The sequence below is a fragment of the Littorina saxatilis genome, linkage group LG3, assembly GCF_037325665.1.
Source record: "Littorina saxatilis isolate snail1 linkage group LG3, US_GU_Lsax_2.0, whole genome shotgun sequence".
NCBI lineage: Eukaryota > Metazoa > Mollusca > Gastropoda > Littorinimorpha > Littorinidae > Littorina > Littorina saxatilis.
In genome coordinates, this window is record NC_090247.1 from 579,502 (window position 1) to 601,378 (window position 21,877).

The following is a 21,877-nucleotide window of genomic DNA, read 5'->3' on the forward strand; positions in this document are numbered from 1 at the left end:
TCATGCTCTGCATGCCCTCCACATCCTCCTCCAGCTCGCTGACAAACTCGTTCATCTCTGTTGCCACACAAAACACACAGGGTCAATACAACTTACATAAAAAGCACACATTCTGACCAAAGATTCCACCTTCTTATCTAAAGGGACAAATGGCACATGATCCCAGGCACAACAGTCACAGCCGAGACCTGGTAGAGAACCGTATTTTTGGGAGACATGGCACTTCGCTGTACAAGGCACAACACACACCCCCTCCCCCCCTCTATTTATAGTTTTCAGGCCAACATAGGAATTTTCAAATTTAACCTTCACCGTGCTTCGTGTGGGTCATGGATGACCCAGAGCCTCACAAAATCGTCTTTATCTCTGAAACTATTTGGAGTTTTTAAATTGAGACTGCAGGTAATCTCCAATCCAACTTTTGAAAGATTATCTTTGTAAACAAACAAACGATGGCTTTTGGTTAAGTGATGTCCTGTAATGTACAGAATTATATGTATGTAAAAAAAAAAAAAATCTTCACCAAAAGAGAATAAAACAAGAAGAGCAAACGCTCGATCGAGTCACTTTCGCAGTTCTGAATATTATATGAGGCATCAGATGGACAGGAAGAAATTGCTATTCACAACACAATGAGTCACGTTCACATAAAATTTGAGCCCGGTCACTTTTATAGTTTCCGAGAAAAGCCCAACGTTAAGTTGTGTGTTGCCGAACAGAAAAGGCTAGTTATCTCCCTTGTTTTTCTGATAACGTTCGTAAAAGGCTACAGATGTAAATACTTTGATGTAAAGAATAATCCTACAAAGTTTCAATCACATCCGATGAACTTTGTCAAAGATATAAAATGTCTAATTTTTTCTTTGACGCTGACCTGTGACCTTGAAAAAGGTCAAAGGTCAACGAAACCATCGTTAAAGTGTAGAGGTCATTGGAGGTCACGACTAAACAAAATATGAGCCCGATCGCTTTGATAGTTTCCGAGAAAAGTCCAACGTTAAGGTGGTGTCTACGGACGGCCGGCCGGCCGGCCGGCCAGACAGACTAACACTGACCGATTACATAGTCACTTTTTCTCAAGTGACTCAAAAAAACAAAACAAAAAAACATTTTAAAAAAAAACCAAAAAAAAACGATGGCACAGTCCGAATGATGTGGGTCGTAGACGATCCATATGGAATTACGTAAGGAATTTTACGCTGTTTATCCTTATTCGGATGGCATGGGTCGTGTACAACCCATACTCTGCAAAGAGGCGGAAAAACGTTTATTCCTATTTGGATGGCATGGGTCGTGTATGACCCATACATTTTACATTGAATCCTTCTTTGGAAGGGGAGGTCAACCAGACTTTACCAGTGAAGATCATCCAGCAAACCCAGTTTTACTCTGACCAGGGTACAAAAAGTTGTGAAAACACTTCTTTTTACCCACTCACTCCAATCTGCTCTCTGCATGAAAGCTGTAAAATCATCTTTACTTTTAGGCATGCACGGAAGCTAGGAACCTTAAATCCTATGTTCATTTCTTCTATGTTCTAGCAAAAGCCATGTCACATTTCTATGTTCTAGCTACTAGTAGTACTCACACCTCAATGCAAACAGAAAGATGGTGATAAAATAAGTACAACAACCACTTTAATTATAAAGCAAAATTAGAATGTACAATGGTAACTAGTCAAAAGCAGGGAAGTGGTACATTACTCGCCATCACCATCAATTTCAGTCAGCCAGCAAGTTCTACCCTTCTTGACTTACTTTTGACTTATTCCTGTAGACTCCCTGTGGAGCATAGGGCCGCAAGTTCTACCCTTCAGTAGAGATTATTACGAATTTCACAACAGCTAGCACAGTTCAGTTTTGACTGAAGTTTTTCTATGAGCCACTTCACAACCTTTGACCGATTTCATTAGGCCAAGATACTTAAAACTGAGCCTGCAGACAAATGTTTTGAAAACTTTTTAATTCATATAAAACAAGTCACCGGCGCGTTTCCTTTTGAATGGGTTGAAATTTGGATTTCAATATTACAGTCTTCACGGCACACAGATGTGCTTTTCACATAAAACAATCTTATTTTTCAAGCAGCTTGTCTGCGACAGATTAAAAAGCTTGCATGTGCAGATAACCCGGTTTTGTTCGCACAAGCACCATCCTCTTGGTTTTCAAAACATGTATCTGCGACGCTTTCAATATCAAGCAGCTTGAAGTCCGTACACAGAGTAAAATCGTAAAGCACACACCGTCTTGATTTGTCTTCATTTCTGTAACCATTGTCTTCTGTAGCGCAATCTCAGCTTCCAGCTTGGATGTCCGACCAGATGAAATCACCTTGCCTAATTCCTCGTTCTCTTGCAGAAGCATGCGACACTTTGCCATGAGTCGCTTGCCCATTTGACTGAAAGAGTAACAAGAGTTCAACTTTTTATTGATGTGTAACATGGCAAAAAACTGAAGATACTGACCTTTTCAAATAAAAATATCAGGACAGCTTCCATTTGATACTGTCATGAGCATAAAAAGTAACAAATTCACATGAAACACTAAATATATGAAACACAGGCAAATACATACACATTAAAACTTCAAAATTAAAATTTGTAAACTATTTGTGAACACTGACAATGATATCAAACAAATTTGTTCCCCCACACAAAATATGCACACATACACCTCCCTCTCTCTCTGTTACATACACTCTCTGTATCAGTATCACTTTTCTCTCTCTCACACACACACCGACAGTGCACTTGCCCACACACACACCCACTCTCTCTCACACACACACCCACTCTCTCTCACACACACACACCCACTCTCTCTCACACACACACACACCCACTCTCTCTCTCTCTCTCTCACACACACACACCCACTCTCTCTCTTTCACACACACACACCCACTCTCTCTCTCTCTCTCTCACACATACACACACCCACTCTCTCTCTCTCTCACACACACCCACTCTCTCTCTCTCACACACACACACACACCCACTCTCTCTCTCACACACACACCCACTCTCTCTCTCACACACACACACCCACTCTCTCTCTCTCTCACACACACACACACACACTCTCTCTCTCTCTCACACACACTAACAGTCTGCACATGCCCACACACCCACTCTCTGTCTCTGTCTCTCACACGCACCCCGCCTCTCTCTCACACTCCCAGGGACACTCTCTCTCTCTCACACACACTAACAGTCTGCACATGCCCACACACCCACTCTCTGTCTCTCACACGCACCCCACCTCTCTCTCACACTCCCAGGGACTCTCTCTCTCTCTCACACACACTAACAGTCTGCACATGCCCACACACCCACTCTCTGTCTCTGTCTCTCACACGCACCCCGCCTCTCTCTCACACTCCCAGGGACACTCTCTCTCTCTCCTACGTGTACAAACAGATACAGTTGCCTCTTCATGTTCACTAACTTCATATATGTTATTCGGCACATTCCAATAAATTATGAAATCTATCTCAGTGTCTGACAATTTGCCCTGAAATGTCCTTGCGTGGTTGTTGGGGGGGAGGGAGTCAGACTGACAAAGTGACATAAACTGTTACAAGTATTTTATGATGTATTAGTATTACTAAGAATAATTCAAACTTGGAGGAAAAATATCGTGCACTACTTTTTCTTAATTAAACAATTAAGACACATTTTCTTTTATTCAGTTTCTATGCTGAACAAAATTAATGAGCATTTTTGCTGTAAACTTTTCAATTCAGAACGCAGGTATCCTGTGTGTGACCTTGAAAATTAAGGCCGCTCAACCAGACTTTTTTTGTTCTTTTTTTTAACAAATTGTAAAATATTAATTTGAATGATAATTTTCCAGTTTTTAACCCAAACTGTGACCTTGACATTTTATATGTTTTTGGAATCAGAACATGATGAAGAATAAAATAAAAGTAATTCTGGATCGTTTTATAAAAAAAATTGTAATTACAATTTTTAGATTTTAAAGGCACAGTGCAGCTCACAGCCTTCGTTTTGCGTTTTTGTTGCAGTTGAGTGCATTTACAGTTCAAAAATCCTGCTATGGTAGTAAAACAAACCCAAAACTACCCAACGACGACATCTGTGAAGCTCGACAGTTTCTTGTTCACGCGAGTGCATAAATTAACCTAGTTATTACGTGGTGTTTGGTCGGAGTTCGATTCAACTGAGTGATTCCGGCCTCCATTTTGTTTTACACAAACTCATGATGATGTCTGACATAGTTTGCTAGTGACTGTCTTTTTGTGCATGATGTGGTGATCTACCTGATCTAAATTTAGATCCAAAAATAGGTCAAGACCAGCCGGGTCCAAGTACGAAATTAATTCGTAAAAAAATCACAGTTCTTGACTCTTTGGGTGCAAGTCAATGAAACTTGGTAGTTCTTCTAACAGATAGCTGCCAAAGGTATAACTAAAAGCCCCAGGGGCTCCGTGCACCTGGATTTGACAAGTTCAGTACCTTTAATGACCTAAGTCATAAATTAATTTTTAAGCCTCAATGCTGAAATGCAATACCGAAGTCCGGCCTTTGTCGAAGATTGCTTGGAAAAAATTTCAATCAATTTGATTGAAAAATGAAGGTGTGACAGTGCCGCCTCAACTTTTACAAAAAGCCGGATATGACGTCATAAAAGACATTTATCGAAAAAATGAAAAAAACGTCTGGGGATATCATACCCAGGAACTCTCATGTAAAATTTCGTAAAGATCGGTCCAGTAGTTTACTCTGAATCGCTCTACACACACACACACGCACACACCACAACCCTCATCTCGATTCGCCCTCTAAAATAGCAATTCGGGAAACCAAAATATTGTCTGAAGCAGAAACTTTGGAAGACTCATGATGCGCACACTCTTGAAACAGCAACTTGATATTCTGGGAGACTGGAGCCCACTAACTAACAAAGCAACTGTGGAAACAGTTGATAAGGACGCACAATGTGTGACACATGAAGCACTTTATTTATAAGTATTTATGAGCACAAAGGCCTGAGGCCAACTGATCAGAATCATGATGCTTGAATGGATGCTCGTCTCTCTTCACATTTTTGAGATTCCTCACACTTCTGATTTGTAATAACCAAACACCATGTTTACACAGGATCACAATGTTTACACAGGATCACAATGTTTACACACACATTTCACGAAGCTGAAGAAAAAGAATCTGCTCTTGGTGACAATCTTCAAGCTTTATAACACCAGCACCAAATAACGTCTCAAATTAAGTTATTCACTAACTTTTGAGAGCTTGCTCTTTTTTCTTTTTTTTTTTTACTGGATCACCACATGATGGGGTCTTTCAGATAAATCAAATCTGCTCCTGTGAAACAAAAAAACAGAATCTGCTCCTTATGATGCTTGATGATTTTTGACACCATTGTGTCATCTGGCATGAGGGAGAAACTGGAAGTGGCTCCCAGTGATCAACACCCACCAACAACTCTTGAAGTTGATGCCATATTCAGATGAACAGAATCTGCTCCAACAGATGACTGCCTTTTGATCTGCAAGATGAACAGGGTCCACAGCATACCCCGATCATATGACCTGGTGAACTCCTGCATTGAGGGTTGAACAAAATCTGCTCCTGATGACTGTGAAGCAGGAACACTTGACTGCAGTACAGGCACTCAGAATGAGCTGCTGATAACCGACACAAGACACAAGCGGCCCTTGATGTGGTTGCCACACAGAGAGAGCCCCCTGACAGCCTTGCCTTCACCACAGAAGGGGCTCCCAGAATCTCCTCCCCTTGCCTGCTGCATGATGACAAAGAATCAGCTCCAACTCAGTGCAGGTTGTTGCAGCTGACTCGATGCCTCCAGCGCTGGGCGTATCTTGCAAGGTGTGAAGAAAGGCTGAGAGTGACGATCAGCTGCACTTTCCCTGGCTGCTTCTCTCGCGTGGAGAATTCCTAACTCGACACGTGCAGGCAAAACTTGCCGCGACATGGCTGAGTGGTTGCAGATGGATGTTCCGCGGTTGTAGACAGAAAGATCCTGCTGGCAGCAGATGGTGCAGGTTTGGCTGCAGTAGATGATGCAGAACTTGCTGTTGCAGTTGGTACAGACTGCAGATGATTTCCGCATATGACTGCTGTGCCATGCCATGTGAAGCAATCTGGGCAAAGCTTTGTGAAATGCAGAGGCTATTTCACATCTTCACACAACTCCCCATTCCCCCATATTGCTCTTCTTGTGCATTTGCATTTTCACATTTTCCCTGCAACGGTGCTACCTTGAGCTTCTTTTTTCTCCTAACTCTCTTACCATTTTTTTTTCTGACAGCTTTCCATTATCTCCTGGTTGAATTCTCACATCACTTTTGTCCTCAAAAGGAACACACAAGTCTTACCATTTCATTTAGAATGAGCAACAGATGCCTTATTTTGCCTTCTTCACAAAGATCACATCGGCTTGGTGACACTGAAGTCCAGAACATCCCAGGAACACACCACAACTAACATTTCACATTCCTTGGAGTATACCATTTTCTTAGTCACTGCACAGTCTAGCAATTCACTACTTTCTGTCAGTCAGATTTTCACAAATGTCTTCCTGCCTAGTTTTGTCCCCCCCACCCATAACAGGAAGCATCCTGTGTCCTAATATGCACTTACCAAAAGCTGTGATGACATTAAAACACAAGACAAGCACACACATAAGATATTGCAAGACTAAGACCAACAAAATATCACGCAGAGAAGTAAGCACCTATCTGTAACCGTGAGCACAACTTCAATGCGACGAGCAATAGAGGTATTGACAGTTTTCGGCAAAATCCATTGGAGAAAAAATCTGCTTGTTTGTGTCAGAGCTATACCTATACTTTTGTTATGGTTCTGAGCATTAAGATTTTTTCTCAACCACAGTAGAAAATACCTTATAACCTCTTTAATTCCCTCTTGATTTCCCCCAGCTTCAGAATGACATGTAAAACCTTGCATGTGAAGATGTTGCACTTATGAATAATGTTCAGCTGTGTGGCACAATATCCATGCACTTTTCCTTACAGTTTTAGACAATTTAAAACTAGTTGGAATGCCTATCATTACAACAAAGTCAACCTTAACAATTTCAGGGATTGATATAGGTGTCACTTTCAAAATCAATTCATCCAAACAAATCGTGCTGTGCGTAGAAAGCAGGTAGGTAGCAGATGTTGCTATGTGACCAAGCAGAAGGGTGCTCTTACCCCGTGTACAATCCTGGACACATCTGTGCTCTTACCCCGTGTACAATCCTGGACACATCTGTGCTCTTACCCCGTGTACAATCCTGGACACATCTGTGCTCTTACCCCGTGTACAATCCTGGACACATCTGTGCTTATGCACATGGTGCATTTACGCGGGAATTTAAGGCATCTTTAACCTGACCCAAAAACAGTTTTTCATCTGTGGCCTAGTTTGCAGCGACTGAATTTTAAAAGGCCATTTTCAAGCTGTTATAAATTTCAGATGTGTAAATCAACAAATGCCTGTCCAGGCTTCTTCCAAGTTCATGTGCGGAAACTCCCACACTTAGACGTGTATGGCTGTTTTTACCCCGCCATTTAGGCAGCCATACGCAACTTTCAGGGAATGCATGCTTGGTATTTTTGTGTTTTTATAACCCACTGACATAGACTACAGGATCTTTTACGCACTTGGTCTTGTGCTTGCTTGTATACATGAAGGGGGATAAGGCACTAGCAGGTCTGCACATCAGTTGACCTGGGAGATCTGGAAAATTCTCAATCCTTAACCAACCAGACGCGGCCAGGATTCAAACCCACGATCTTCTGCTTGGGAGGCAGGCGTCTTATCCTATTGGCTTTAGCGCCTGTTGGGCTTCACAGGGAGTTCCATGATTGGTGATAACTTATCATATTGGCTTTAGCGCCTGTCGGGCTTCACAGGGAGTTCCATGATTGGTGATAACTTTATCCTATTGGCTTTAGCGCCTGTCGGGCTTCACAGGGAGTTCCATGATTGGTGATAACTTATCCTATTGGCTTTAGCGCCTGTCGGGCTTCACAGTCAGTTCCATGATTGGTGATAACTTATCCTATTGGCTTTAGCGCCTGTCGGGCTTCACAGTCAGTTCCATGATTGGTGATAACTTATCCTATTGGCTTTAGCGCCTGTCGGGCTTCACAGTCAGTTCCATGATTGGTGATAACTTATCCTATTGGCTTTAGCGCCTGTCGGGCTTCACAGTCAGTTCCATGATTGGTGATAACTTATCCTATTGGCTTTAGCGCCTGTCGGGCTTCACAGTCAGTTCCATGATTGGTGATAACTTATCCTATTGGCTTTAGCGCCTGTCGGGCTTCACAGTCAGTTCCATGATTGGTGATAACTTATCCTATTGGCTTTAGCGCCTGTCGGGCTTCACAGTCAGTTCCATGATTGGTGATAACTTATCCTATTGGCTTTAGCGCCTGTCGGGCTTCACAGTCAGTTCCATGATTGGTGATAACTTATTATATTTGGCAGATTTTAAAATGTTGAAACAAGGGACAAATTGAGTGAATAGGACACCTCTGTCTGTTGACACCTCTGTCTGTTGACACCTCTGTCTGTTGACACCTCTGTCTGTTGACACCTCTGTCTGTTGCAGTCTTGTATTATCTGTACTTGTAATTCACTACTTGTATCTGATTCTCAACTGTTGTGAACAATCTTCTCGCTTCTGTTCAGATTTTTATTTTTATTTTATCATTTATGTACATAGTCACTTAGCTGACATTATTTCTTTGTAGATTTATCAAACTGAACACGAAAGTTTAATTGTAACTAGGAAAAGTTCATGATTTTACATTTTAATTTGGAAAAAAAATCACTGCAGTACCCAACATCAGTTTTCAGTGGAAACAAAAATGATTGATCACAGGAGCACTGTATGCACCTCAAGTCCAGCAGCTGTCATCTAAACACTAAAGCTGATTGATTTTTCTTTGCTCTCTGTTAGAATATTGTCGTCAGCCCTGAAAGTGGCCATGGCCAGTAGACACTGGGACTGGGTGGCCGAGTGGTAACGCACTTGCGCTCGGAAGCGAGAGGTTGCGTGTTCAGGCCTGGGTCAGGCCGCAATTTTCTCCCCCTTTCCTAACCTAGGTGGTGGGTTCAAGTGCTAGTCTTTCGGATGAGACGAAAAACCGAGGTCCCTCCGTGTACACTACATTGGGGTGTGCACGTTAAAGATCCCACGATTGACAAAAGGGTCTTTCCTGGCAAAATTGTGTAGGCATAGATAAAAATGTCCATCAAATACCCGTGGGACTTGGAATAAAGTTAAAAAAATTCCATCTCACACGGCATTAAGTCTCAGGAAACATGAATACACGCATGCAGGAAAAAAAAATATGGGTAGCGCCGTATGTATGGCAGCTCGCTTTCCCCGGGGAGAAAGCAGCCCGAATTTCCATGAGGGTAACCTCACTGGACTGTAAATCTTATCCAATCCAATCCTATCCAATCCACATGTAACTGGTGAGTAGAAATGTTCATCTACTGGGCAAATGCCAGTAAAGTTGCTGAAACAAATGGTTTGTTTGGCAAGTAAAATTTGCTCTTTGGCTAGTAAATTTTGAGAAGCACTAGCCTTAGTGCACCACTTTTTGGACTTTCAGGGCTGGTACTGTTAGTGGGCCACTTATTTCCTTTCCAAGAAAATGAGTTTTGACAAAAATACAGACCATATGAAGTCTTACACAATATCTGTGTGTGTAGTCAAAAATGTGACTTACCTAGTTATACTTTTAGTACATTTGTTCAAGGCTTACTGAGGCTTGTAACTTCAGTGCAATAAGCAGTGTGTACAGAAGTTGACAACAAAGGTAAACACATTAAAGGTTGAAAATAAAATTTATCAGATGAAAAACAGTCCCATCCATCAGCCTCACACGCAACACACCATCACCAACACACTCATTTCTTCAAACCATTACCACCAAACCAGACATGCATGTCTTTCACAACCAACACATCTCTGCCATTGACACAAACATGTCACGCCCACTCTCACACTCTCTGTTGCCTGTTCCCCTTCACCAACAATAGTAAAGAAATAGGCCTTCCATGGCTAACCACCCTCAGAATTTCCTATCCCCAACTACAATTTAGAATGTAGACCCCATACACTAGGAAACAGAAAATATCATGGGAACAAGGCTTTTGTGAAAATCTGAGTAAAAATAAAAATTAAAAAAAATGACATAAGAAATCATAAAAATGCTCTGAAGAAGTTCAAACTAGTCACTTCAATGAACCAGTAAGTAAATAAATAAATAAATAATATATAAAACAACAAAAAACAAAACAGCCTATTAACCGAGCTAGAGAGAGAGAGAGAGAGAGAGAGAGAGAGAGAGAGAGAGAGAGAGAGAGAGAGAGAGAGAGAGAGAGAGAGAGAGAGAGAGAGAATAGAAAATTGAAAGGATAACAGAAATAAATAAATAAAAAATATCTTTCAAAATTGTAAAATGTCTCAAAGCTACACACTAAGATGGTAAAAAAATAAAAGAAGCACCTTGATGATCCTGCAAGGGGGAAAGTTTGTGTCTCTTGGGCAGCACCCAAGTGTGCCGTTTAGTCTTTCGCGAATGAAAGGTCAATCTCCGCTCTTATAAAGAATGTCAAACTGCTTGCGTAAGGGTGAGTTCTTGTGATGGAAATGTCTTGAAGAGGGTCTAACAAAGTATCTTAGCCTCACAGAGAAATGTCTGAGGCCCTCAAGAAATTGTCTTCAGCCTAAAAAGTTAAAGTCTTAGAGTTCTTCGATTATCTACTTTCTTTAGTGTCAGTGCTGCATGTCTTTCGAGACGTGTTGAACTGGGGGGCTCACAGTTCATCAGTCCCAGTAGAAAACAACAACACGTAAGACTTACTAGACCTTGGTTCATTCAAGTCTTCAGAGAAATGAAAAGCTGCAAACTGAAACAAGAAGTCAGCGGACAGTGACAAACAGTATACAAGCCTACAGAGCCTAGGCCAGGCAAGGCAAGGGACAAAACGCAAGGCCAGGGGCAAGTCTGTTGACAGCAAGCGAGCAGGGGGTCAGTCGGTGAGACGCAGAAGGGGGATGAAGAGAACAGGCACCATCCGCCCACCAACTCTCCAAAGCCGCGGAGGCACCACCCAGAAGCTTGACCTGGCGACCCCCCATCCTCAAAACCACGCTCCGACGATGCAACCGGTTCAAGCAGCAACAGCGGAGAGAACGCGTCTTAGCGTGTACAGTTCTCCGCTGTGTGTTTATGTTATGTCAGTGATGCAAGAGTAAAGAGTTACCAGATATTTTTGGGATATACACCTGTCTGCTGTGAACTTCCAAGCGCTTAGTTCATTTTGACTTTGCTTCAGTTTCTCCTTGCAATCGTCCATTTCCTTGGCCATGCGCTGGAACACAAGGTTGACCGCTGGGTCCAACAGGAGAGAGCGCAGCTGGGCCGAGTTCTGGCTTTGGGACGACTTCATCTCCGCAATCTGGTTCTGGAAAACAAAAATTAGCGCAAAACTAAATAACTATGTTTGAAGTACACAAAATGTATTAACCATTTGTTTTTTCTCTGCCACACAATTACAGAGTCTGAATGTGGATGTCCCTGATACTGAACGTTACTGTACTCATGTTTCACTGCAGTAAAGCGCAAATGCTTTTGAATTTTTTCTTCAACCAAACAAAGTTTCAAAGAGCCAAGTAAAAAGTAGAAGCTTGGTTATCTGCTTTAACAGGCCTCAAAGTCCAACAAATGGTGTACTCGCCTTTGGCTAGCGATTCTGAAAATTTATTAGCCAGAGAGCAAACTTTACTAGCCAAACCAACAATTTGTTTCAGCAACTTTACTCGCATTTGGCGAGTAGATGAACATTTCTACTTGCCAGTTACATGTTTCTACTCGCCATGGCGAGTAAAATACTCGCCACTTTCAGGCCTGTTTAACTGATGATAAACTTTATCAGAAAGAAAATAAATAAACGATGACAATGTATCTGTGAATATTAGCATTCACTTAGTTGACTCTGTCCAACTGACCATGCAGTCCTGAAGTTCCTGCTCTTTGTTTGTAAGCCGAAGCACCAGGGTGTTTTCTCTGCGAGAGGCATCCTGATTCTGTTGCTTCTTGTCATCGCCTTCCTTGTCGTCACCGTCATCTGAATAAACAAAGTAAGTTGGAGAAAAAAATGTTTAAGACAAAAATAACCCCAAACCTTGAATGAATACCTAGGCGCATTGATCACTGACCACTTATTTACAATGAACGGCAATAGTACCTACGCAGGGATGTTGCTAGGATTTTATTCTTCCGCAAATGTCCCAACATTTCCATTTTCTGAAATTTAAAAAAATTCATGGCAGCACCTTTCACCCCCTGTAAAATCATTTTGTGGGTTTTCGAAACTGATGACAAGTTTTTGACGGTTTGAAGAAAGTTGCAGAGTTTGGCTGACTGCCCACATGAAAGTTAAACGACATCCCTGCCTGCGACAAATTTTCTTTTGAGGAACGACTACCACCGACACAAGGATATTTCTCCTCACCCGACTACTGCATCATTTTTTGGTAACCGAAGAAGAGTACTAATGTTATGTACCCACATCGCTATACGTACAAAGAAACAAAATTCCCTCTCTATTGATAAGCATGTTTCGGCTACTAATATGACCCTGGCAAAATTTCCTCTCGGACACCAAAGGCCTCTTTCCAACTGACCAGAAAACTGGGTCATTGACCTGAGGTCAGAACATCAGTGTCTGTAATCTAGGGCAGGCAGCTGGTCTCAGCTGAAAGTATGGGTCATCGACCTGAGGTCAGAAGATCAACCAGCTATTACAATGCAGTTCCTTTTGAATATAATTTGATGATTGATCTCACCGCACATGGGGATAAAAACTATCTCCACTCCGCGTTCTTCCTTTCACGTTCTTCCTTTGACGTGCGACCAATACATCGGAAGCGCCTATTGTGTGAATTTTTCTCATTTTAACCTTAAAAATGGGGGGTTGGGCCTTGTACAACTCTGCATCAGAGATTCAGATACTTCTTCTTCAGCGTTCCAGATTTTTCTGGTTACGTGTGAGCTCGATTGCCCATTCGGGTTCCCCACACTATACTCGCTTTCGTTGAGAAGGCATGCTGGGTATTTTTGTGTTTCCATAACCCACCAAACTCCGACATGGATTACAGGATCTTTTCCGTGCGCACTTGGTCTTGTGCTTGCGTGTACACACGAAGGGGGTTAAGTCACTAGCAGGTCTGCACATAAGTTGACCTGGGAGATTGGAAAAATCTCCACTCTTAACCCACCAGGCGGCAGCGACCGGGATTCAAACACACGACCTCCCGATTAGGAGGCCGATGTCTTACCACCACGCCACTGAGCCCGTCGATTCAGATACATGCAAGAAAAGCTCTCACTTACCTTTATCTAGAGATCCCCTCTGTTTGGCCTCAAGGTACGACACATGGTCATCCATCTCTCACTTACCTTTATCTAGAGATCCCATCTGTTTGGCCTCAAGGTACGTCACATGGTCATCCATCTCTCACTTACCTTTATCTAGAGATCCCCTCTGTTTGGCCTCAAGGTACGTCACATGGTCATCCATCTCTCACTTACCTTTATCTAGAGATCCCCTCTGTTTGGCCTGAAGGTACGACACATGGTCATCCATCTCTCACTTACCTTTATCTAGAGATCCCCTCTGTTTGGCCTCAAGGTACGACACATGGTCATCCATCTCTCACTTACCTTTATCTAGAGATCCCCTCTGTTTGGCCTGAAGGTACGACACATGGTCATCCATCTCTCACTTACCTTTATCTAGAGATCCCCTCTGTTTGGCCTGAAGGTATGACACATGGTCATCCATCTCTCGTAACCTAAAAGAGAAAAACATTATTAGCAACTCTTGTTACATAACACTATTCACAGACACACTGTCAACAAACCATGTGGTCAAAACTTTCTAAAATAAATATGCATAGCAAATGAATACAAAATACAGCTAAAACTAAAAGGCAATCAATTGTTATTTTCTGAGCCAATGCCAAGAAAACAGTTCAATGTTTTCAATTCTTTGACCTACCCTATTTTTTTGCAACTGACTCTTGAACTTTTTTTGATACTTCAGCATTTATTTAAAAAATTAAAAATTACAAAACTTGATCTTGCAGGCTTCATAAGGAAAGTAACTGATCTCTGACATCCACAGGGCACTTACAACAACAACAAAAAACACCACCTACCAACTTAAACAAATCTTGCCATGTCATCAGAACCAAACTTTTTTTTCCTTTTTACATTTAGTCAAGTTTTGACTAAATGTTTTAACATAGAGGGGGAATCGAGACGAGGGTCGTGGTGTGTGTGTGTGTGTGTGTCTATCTGTGCGTGTGTGTAGAGTGATTCAGACTAAACCACTGGACCGATCTTTATGAAATTTGACATGAGAGTTCCTGGGAATGATATCCCTGGATGTTTTTTTCATTTTTTCGATAAATGTCTTTGATGACGTCATATCCGGCTTTTTGTAAAAGTTGAGGCGGCACTGTCACACCCTCATTTTTCAATCAAATTGATTGAAATTTTGGCCAAGCAATCTTCGACGAAGGCCAGACTTTGGTATTGCATTTCAGCTTGGTGGCTTTAAAAACTAATGAATGAGTTTGGTCATTAAAAATCGGAAACTTGTAATTAAAATTACTTTTTTTTAAAAGTTTAAAACGATCCAAAAATAATTTCATCTTATTCTTCGTCATTTTCTGATTCCAAAAACATACATATATATATGTTATATTTGGATTACAAACAAGCTCTGAAAATTAAAAATATGAAAATTATGATTAAATTAAAATTAATTTTCCGAAATCATTTAAAATTTAAAAACAATTTCATCTTATTCCTTGTCGGTTCCTGATTCCAAAAACATATAGATATGATATGTTTGGATTAAAAACAAACTCAGTAAGCTAAAAAGAATAGACATACAGAAAAGCGTGTTATCAATCAATCAATCAATCAATATGAGGCTTATATCGCGCGTATTCCGTGGGTACAGTTCTAAGCGCAGGGATTTTTTTTTTATTATTATTTTTTTTTAATGCAATTTATATCGCGCACATATTCAAGGCGCAGGGATTCATTTATGCCGTGTGAGATGGAATTTTTTTTACACAATACATCACGCATTCACATCGGCCAGCAGATCGCAGCCATTTCGGCGCATATCCTACTTTTCGACCACTACCACACTATTCCTGGCTTGTCAATTTCACTGCCTTTGCCACGAGCGGTGGACTGACGAAACTACGAGTATGTGGTCTTGGTGAAAAAAGCAGTGCGTTCAGTTTCATTCTGTGAGTTCGACAGCTTGACTAAATGTTGTTATTTCGCCTTACGCGACTTGTTATTTTTGCCCTACAAGTAGTTGATCAAGTATAAAAATAAAAAACAAGAAGAGCAAACGCTCGATCGAGTCACTTTCGCAGTTCTGAATATTATATGAGGCATCAGATGGACAGGAAGAAATTGCTATTCACAACACAATGAGTCACGTTCACATAAAATTTGAGCCCGGTCACTTTTATAGTTTCCGAGAAAAGCCCAACGTTAAGTTGTGTGTTGCCGAACAGAAAAGGCTAGTTATCTCCCTTGTTTTTCTGATAACGTTTGTAAAAGGCTACAGATGTAAATACTTTGATGTAAAGAATAATCCTACAAAGTTTCAATCACATCCGATGAACTTTGTCAAAGATATAAAATGTCTAATTTTTCCTTTGACGCTGACCTGTGACCTTGAAAAAGGTCAAAGGTCAACGAAACCATCGTTAAAGTGTAGAGGTCATTGGAGGTCACGACTAAACAAAATATGAGCCCGATCGCTTTGATAGTTTCCGAGAAAAGATATAAAATGTCTAATTTTTCCTTTGACGCTGACCTGTGACCTTGAAAAAGGTCAAAGGTCAACGAAACCATCGTTAAAGTGTAGAGGTCATTGGAGGTCACGACTAAACAAAATATGAGCCCGATCGCTTTGATAGTTTCCGAGAAAAGTCCAACGTTAAGGTGGTGTCTACGGACGGCCGGCCGGCCGTCCGGCCGGCCAGACTAACACTGACCGATTACATAGAGTCACTTTTTCTCAAGTGACTCAAAAACTGTACCTTCCAGAAGGACCTAAAATCTTTATCAAAAACAAATTCAAATATTACAACCTCTACTCTAGGGCGACGGTGGTTGGGAGACGGGAGGGGGGTGTCCAGTGGGAAGGTGTTGGTGGCTTGGGAAAATAGTCATGAAACAATTCTATATAAGAAGGGCAAAGCCCATACGACTCACATGCTTGACCTTGAACTAAACCTAGCAATGACATCATACACTAAGAACTGCTTTACACATTTTTCCTACCAAAATACATCCAAGGTCATGCAACACAAAGCTGTTAATTCAAGACATAGGAAGTACAATGGTGCTTATTGGCTCTTTCTACCATGAGATATGGTCACTTTTAGTGGTTCACTACCTTTTTTGGTCACATTTCATAAGGGTCAAAGTGACCTTGACCTTGATCATATGTGACCAAATGTGTCTCATGATGAAAGCATAACATGTGCCCCACATAATTTTTAAGTTTGAAACAGTTATCTTCCATAGTTCAGGGTCAAGGTCACTTCAAAATATGTATACAATCCAACTTTGAAGAGCTCCTGTGACCTTGACCTTGAAGCAAGGTAAACCAAACTGGTATCAAAAGATGGGGCTTACTTTGCCCTATATATTATATATAGGTGAGGTATTGAATCTCAAAAACTTCAGAGAAAATGGGAAAAATGTGAAAAATAGTTGTTTTTTAGACAACATTTATGGCCCCTGCGACCTTGACCTTGAAGCAAGGTCAAGATGCTATGTATGTTTTTTGGGGCCTTGTCATCATACACCATCTTGCCAAATTTGGTACTGATAGACTGAATAGTGTCCAAGAAATATCCAACGTTAAAGTTTTCCGGACGGCCGGACGGACGGACGGACGACTCGGGTGAGTACATAGACTCACTTTTGCTTCGCATGTGAGTCAAAAATGAAACAGAAACAATCTAATAAAAAAGAACAAGAAGAGATAATACAGAAACAAGGCATGACACTAACAGTAACACAGGAATATTCTAACAAACAAGAACAAGAAGACATAATACAGAAACAAGGCATGACACTAACAGTAACACAGGAATATTCTTACTTTTCAATGAGCTCGTCTCTGCTCAAATTTCCAAGGTCGTCCATGTCAAGGCGAAGCTGCAAACAGTCAAAGCAGAGTTTTAAAAACATTTTGAGCAATTCTTTACATAATCTGCAGGGGTGTTGCAAGAAATTTTCATGTTGGGACATCTGGCCGAAACTGTCAGAGAGCTTTAGGACATTCCAGAAAATGTTCGGCTATTATTTTGGCTCATCGAAAGTCGCTGTAACAGGGATCGCGTTTACCGGTAATTTCCGGTATTTTACCGGTTAAGATTCGCCAATACCGGAAAAAAAAGTGGATGTCGGTCAGACGTACCGATTGTTATTTGGTTTGACCGGTAAAAAAAAGTAGTAATTACAAAAATCGTTTGTCAGTACGAGGGGGAGAGAGAGAGAGAGAGAGAGAGAGAGAGAGAGAGAGAGAGAGAGAGAGAGAGAGAGAGAGAGAGAGAGAGAGAGAGAGAGAGAGAGAGAGAGAGAGAGACAGAGAGAGAGAGAGAGAGAGAGAATCAGACTCAGAACTTTATTACAAAAGGAGAGAGAGAGAGAGAGAGAGAGAGAGAGAGAGAGAGAGAGAGAGAGAGAGAGAGAGAGAGAGAGATTTGGATGGCTTGTTGTGACAGCGCTACAATGTTGCGATTATGTCTCCATTGATGACACTTGATGTCAAGGTGTCAAACATGACGTCAAAAATAACAAGGAGGCGAGCTCCGAAATGTCTTTCAGTACGATTGTGCCAGATCTAAAGTATTTGCTAGCAGATTATTTGAGCAATGTAGGTGATCAGGGAGCGGAGAAATCTTTCTTGTCGCCGAGAAAAAGATCTACACACACAGACATCAGACATCATACTTTTCGCGCCATTTCTTTCGGTTCCCGGTCCATCGTAAAATCTTTCTGTTTATGAGAAACTGAAAGACAATATATAAGGGACGGCGTCTAACTATAGCCGACATAGCATCATACCAGCTTAGATCTTTGTCTACATACAGTTGATTATTGTGAGGCGAAAGTGAAACTGTAACAGTAAGTAACTAGTGAGTAAGTCTTCCAGTTGCGTGATTACTATTTGCTTTCCTATTTTATTTCGGAACTCTCTCTCTCTCTCTCTCTCTCTCTCTCTCTCACAGCGGCTGCTGATGTGTCACTGTCAAGTTGTGCGACAGTTGCTTTGAGGGGGGGGGGGGGGGGGGGGGGGGAGAGAGAGAAAACATCCGCATATCACTGACATTGATTTAATGTATTGTAAGTCATTGTTTGTCTTTTACTGGTTGCCTTGGCAAGCTTACCGATTTTCGTGAGAGCCTTGTAGCCAGCTCATGATGTCATACCGGTTTGAAAAATACCTAGCGCGATCACTGTGTAACATTGAAGCACAAGAGGGAAACACCAATGCAATCATTGACGTACAGAACATAATTATGTTGCATATTGCAACTAAAACAATTAACTATGCGAATATAACTAAAATTCACACCAATTCTCTGAAACTTGTTCAAAACTTATTTTTTAAAGTAAAGCAATAAAACTCTTCCAATCTTGTGCAAATATTGACAATCCTTGGGAAACATGACTGGTAAACATCAATAAAACACAAACACACTCTGACACTGTCACATAACATTGTGACAGATTCTATCAAAGTTGACTAGAACAAAAAAAGAACGGCAGAACTCCAGTAAACAGACTGTCACTGATGTGTGCCCAAAATGTGAGTGTTCTGGAGTCAGAGAGGTGTAACATGACTAGGAAACATGTGTTTGAAGAATAACACCAGTAAAACTAAACCATACTAAGCTGTTAGTCACACCATCACTGCATTGTTTCATTTTCCATAAAGATGTCATAAAATGCCCCCCACCCCCTCCCCCAAATCCAAAGCACTGACCGACTGAGAAACTATCACGAACCGGCGGACGCAAACGCTGAGAGAGTGTGAACCACTCTCACAGCTACAATTTTTGTAAATGCTTCCGTTCAAAACATTGTTTCATTTTTGGCATTCGTGAAGAAAATATAAACGGCAGTCAGCTGACTAAGTACATCGGCAGCAAAATTTAGCCTGATCAATAAAAAATTTAAAAACAGAGAAATCATGGCCGAATGGCCAGATTCAGACGAATTATCTTCGGACATTTGGCCGATAAGGACATAAAAGTTTCGGCTAAAGTAAAACTAAAAAGGGCGATTGGCCGAAGGGCCGACCCAAACGACACCCCTGATGTGTACTACACTCTACAGTATCATCTTCAGTAAAAATGGTTTGTTTTAGCAACAACAAAAAACCCAATAAATGAAAAATGATATTGATTGGTGAGATCTGCAATAAGTGTCCCACTTCTTCCCACAAGTTTGTCCTCCGACTAAAAAGTCTATGAACATTTATTCATTTTCAGTAGAAGTTGTAGAAGTTAGAACAATGTACTTTCAGATGGCTTATTAGGGAGTTTGTAAAAGATATTTTCAATGCCATTATATGTAACCTAACGTGTCTATCCTTCTAAATTGAAAGTGAAACAACATAGCTCATTCATTTTTAATGACATTTACCAGAGCAATATTAGCTCAGTTTTAGTACTTACCTTTCAGGCTTTTGATTCAAGTACTGACTTTTCCTTTCACTAGTTTCAGGTAATGCGGGTGCTTAATATCTGTTTCTTCCTCAAAATAAGTTAAATATTATAATGAACAGATATATAGTGATACTCACCCTTTTGGGTGACGGAGGTCCCTCCGACATCGTAGCTGGTTAGCTGCACACAAAGAAGAATTGGTACTGTTACTTCTTTAGGCAGTGCAAGAAACACTTAACTAAAACGAAGTGGATTCACAGCGCGCGGCGCGTTGTGCAGCGTTGCGATTTACAACGCGCGGCGCTACGAGGAGCGCTGCGATTCACGACGCGCGATGTATTCTGCTGTTATATTTTCTTCACAATCGCAAAGTTTACAACAGCTACATCTATCTGATCTATTTGAGAAATAAAACTCAATAAAACGAAAAACAGAGCTCCATTTTCTCTCTCTCACTCTTTCAACTGAGTTCATCATATATCGCTGCGCTGATGTAAAACGTGCCTAAGTTCCGGCCTTGAATACTTGGCAGTCATATCACTACATGTCATTGCAATGGCTTCTACTATATGGAAAGCAGCTGAGTTTTTAAACTGGGATGACGTTTTTAAACAAGTATCCGAGTACAGTGCCGCAGAACCGCTGTTAATCGGTGTAACACCAGTTAACACTTTAGCAGCCATTTTGGAATTCGCGCATGCGCAGATCGTTTTTTCCCCCGGTTGATTAGAACGCGTATATTCAGTCTGCAAAAAGTGCAATTTTGTAGTCTTGCAGCCCTGAAGTTGCTTTGGAGTGTCCAAAGAAAGAGTGTAAAAGTTCTAAGGATTACATCGGGCACACAAATACGCGATTTTTCTTGTTTTTCTGGTTGATTTGAACGCAGAGCAGATCTTTTTTTGCGTGTGTTTTTTTCTCCTCTTTCGGGTTCCTTCTTCGTTCCATGTAAGCGCTTGAACTGTTAACTGGTGTATAGATTCACTTGAGATAATATAATAGAGGTAGGTGCAATCAATTGTTGTTAAAAATGTTGCTGATAATCATACATGCACAAAAATAAAGCGCGTCAACAATCTGCGCTGGTAAGAGCAATAGCCGCGCTCTGGGAATCGCTGCGCTGCACAACACGCCGCGCTCTGGGAATCGCCGCGCAGGCGCTCTGTGAATCGCTTGCCTAACTAAAAAGAGAACTGTGTATGTTGTTATTCAACTTATTGCCAGTGTTATGAAACTGAAACTAAAGCCTCGCATCTTCCATTTCTGAACCCAAGTCTCTCACTCTTAGATTATAGATGTTCCACTTCTATACAAGTTTTACTCCAGAGCAGCTAGTTTCAGTTTCATTTAGATGTCACAGTAACACTGCCAGTTTACACATCTGCGACAGCAGCTGAACAATAATATTTACTGATATACCCAACACTAACAAATATAGTTGTGCAGTAGGTATACCAATCCAACATGTTTTCAACGCCTTATGAAATTGAAATCACACATGTCTCGGAAATGATAACTGAATCATAACTGGGACTGGGAGTGGGAGTGGGGATATTGGCTGTGCGACCAGTTCAGAAGAGACTCGAAAACACAGGAATTAGTATGCACAAATTCTGCAATTACAAAACGCTGAATGCAACAACTTCCTTTTGCAGAAAATAGTTTTACCTAAACAGTGCCTGGATCACGATCGCTTTTTATATAAAATGTCCCCAGATCACAGAAATCAATGACGGAACAATCGTCCGACCGGGGTCGTAATGCAAAGATGGCGGTTTCTTACTTCCTGCTTCGCTTTCGTATAATTTGGACGATAGTGTCAAAATCTACTTACTTGCAATGTCACAGTATGACTTTGGATGCAGTGAATTGTTCTGCAGTTCCTCGTAGTTTTAAACACGAAATTTAAGGCTGCAGGAATCTTTCTACGAGACGATCAACTCCCGTTACGCAGGGAACGCCGCCATGTGATACAAATATGCAAATGAGATTCAAACCATAATGATGCGCGTAAAATAGCATTTGTATGAGAATTTTGTTGTTTCATTTATAAAAGA

The 21,877-nt window shown here is 41.2% G+C and overlaps 1 protein-coding gene across 3 annotated transcripts in view; it reads right to left on the bottom strand.

Moving 5' to 3' along the window:
• Nucleotides 1-21,813, bottom strand: part of LOC138961346 (pre-mRNA-splicing regulator WTAP-like) — a 25,320-nt gene extending 3,507 nt beyond the window's left edge. Inside the window, exons 1-8 of one of the 3 annotated variants that reach the window (XM_070332952.1) lie at nt 21,655-21,813; nt 19,961-20,003; nt 17,249-17,304; nt 13,828-13,892; nt 12,045-12,163; nt 11,322-11,500; nt 2,243-2,397; nt 1-57 (exon numbers count right to left, since the gene is read on the bottom strand). The exon at nt 1-57 is cut by the window's left edge and continues 3,507 nt beyond it. In XM_070332952.1, coding sequence (XP_070189053.1) covers nt 1-57; nt 2,243-2,397; nt 11,322-11,500; nt 12,045-12,163; nt 13,828-13,892; nt 17,249-17,304; nt 19,961-19,990 — 661 coding nt within the window. In that variant the 5' untranslated portion in view covers nt 19,991-20,003; nt 21,655-21,813. Of the gene's footprint in view, nt 58-2,242; nt 2,398-11,321; nt 11,501-12,044; nt 12,164-13,629; nt 13,707-13,827; nt 13,893-17,248; nt 17,305-19,960; nt 20,004-21,488; nt 21,596-21,654 lie in introns of those variants that run through there. The other 2 variants (XM_070332953.1, XM_070332954.1) reach the window with 2 other exon arrangements.
• Between the last annotated feature and the right edge of the window lie 64 nt (nt 21,814-21,877).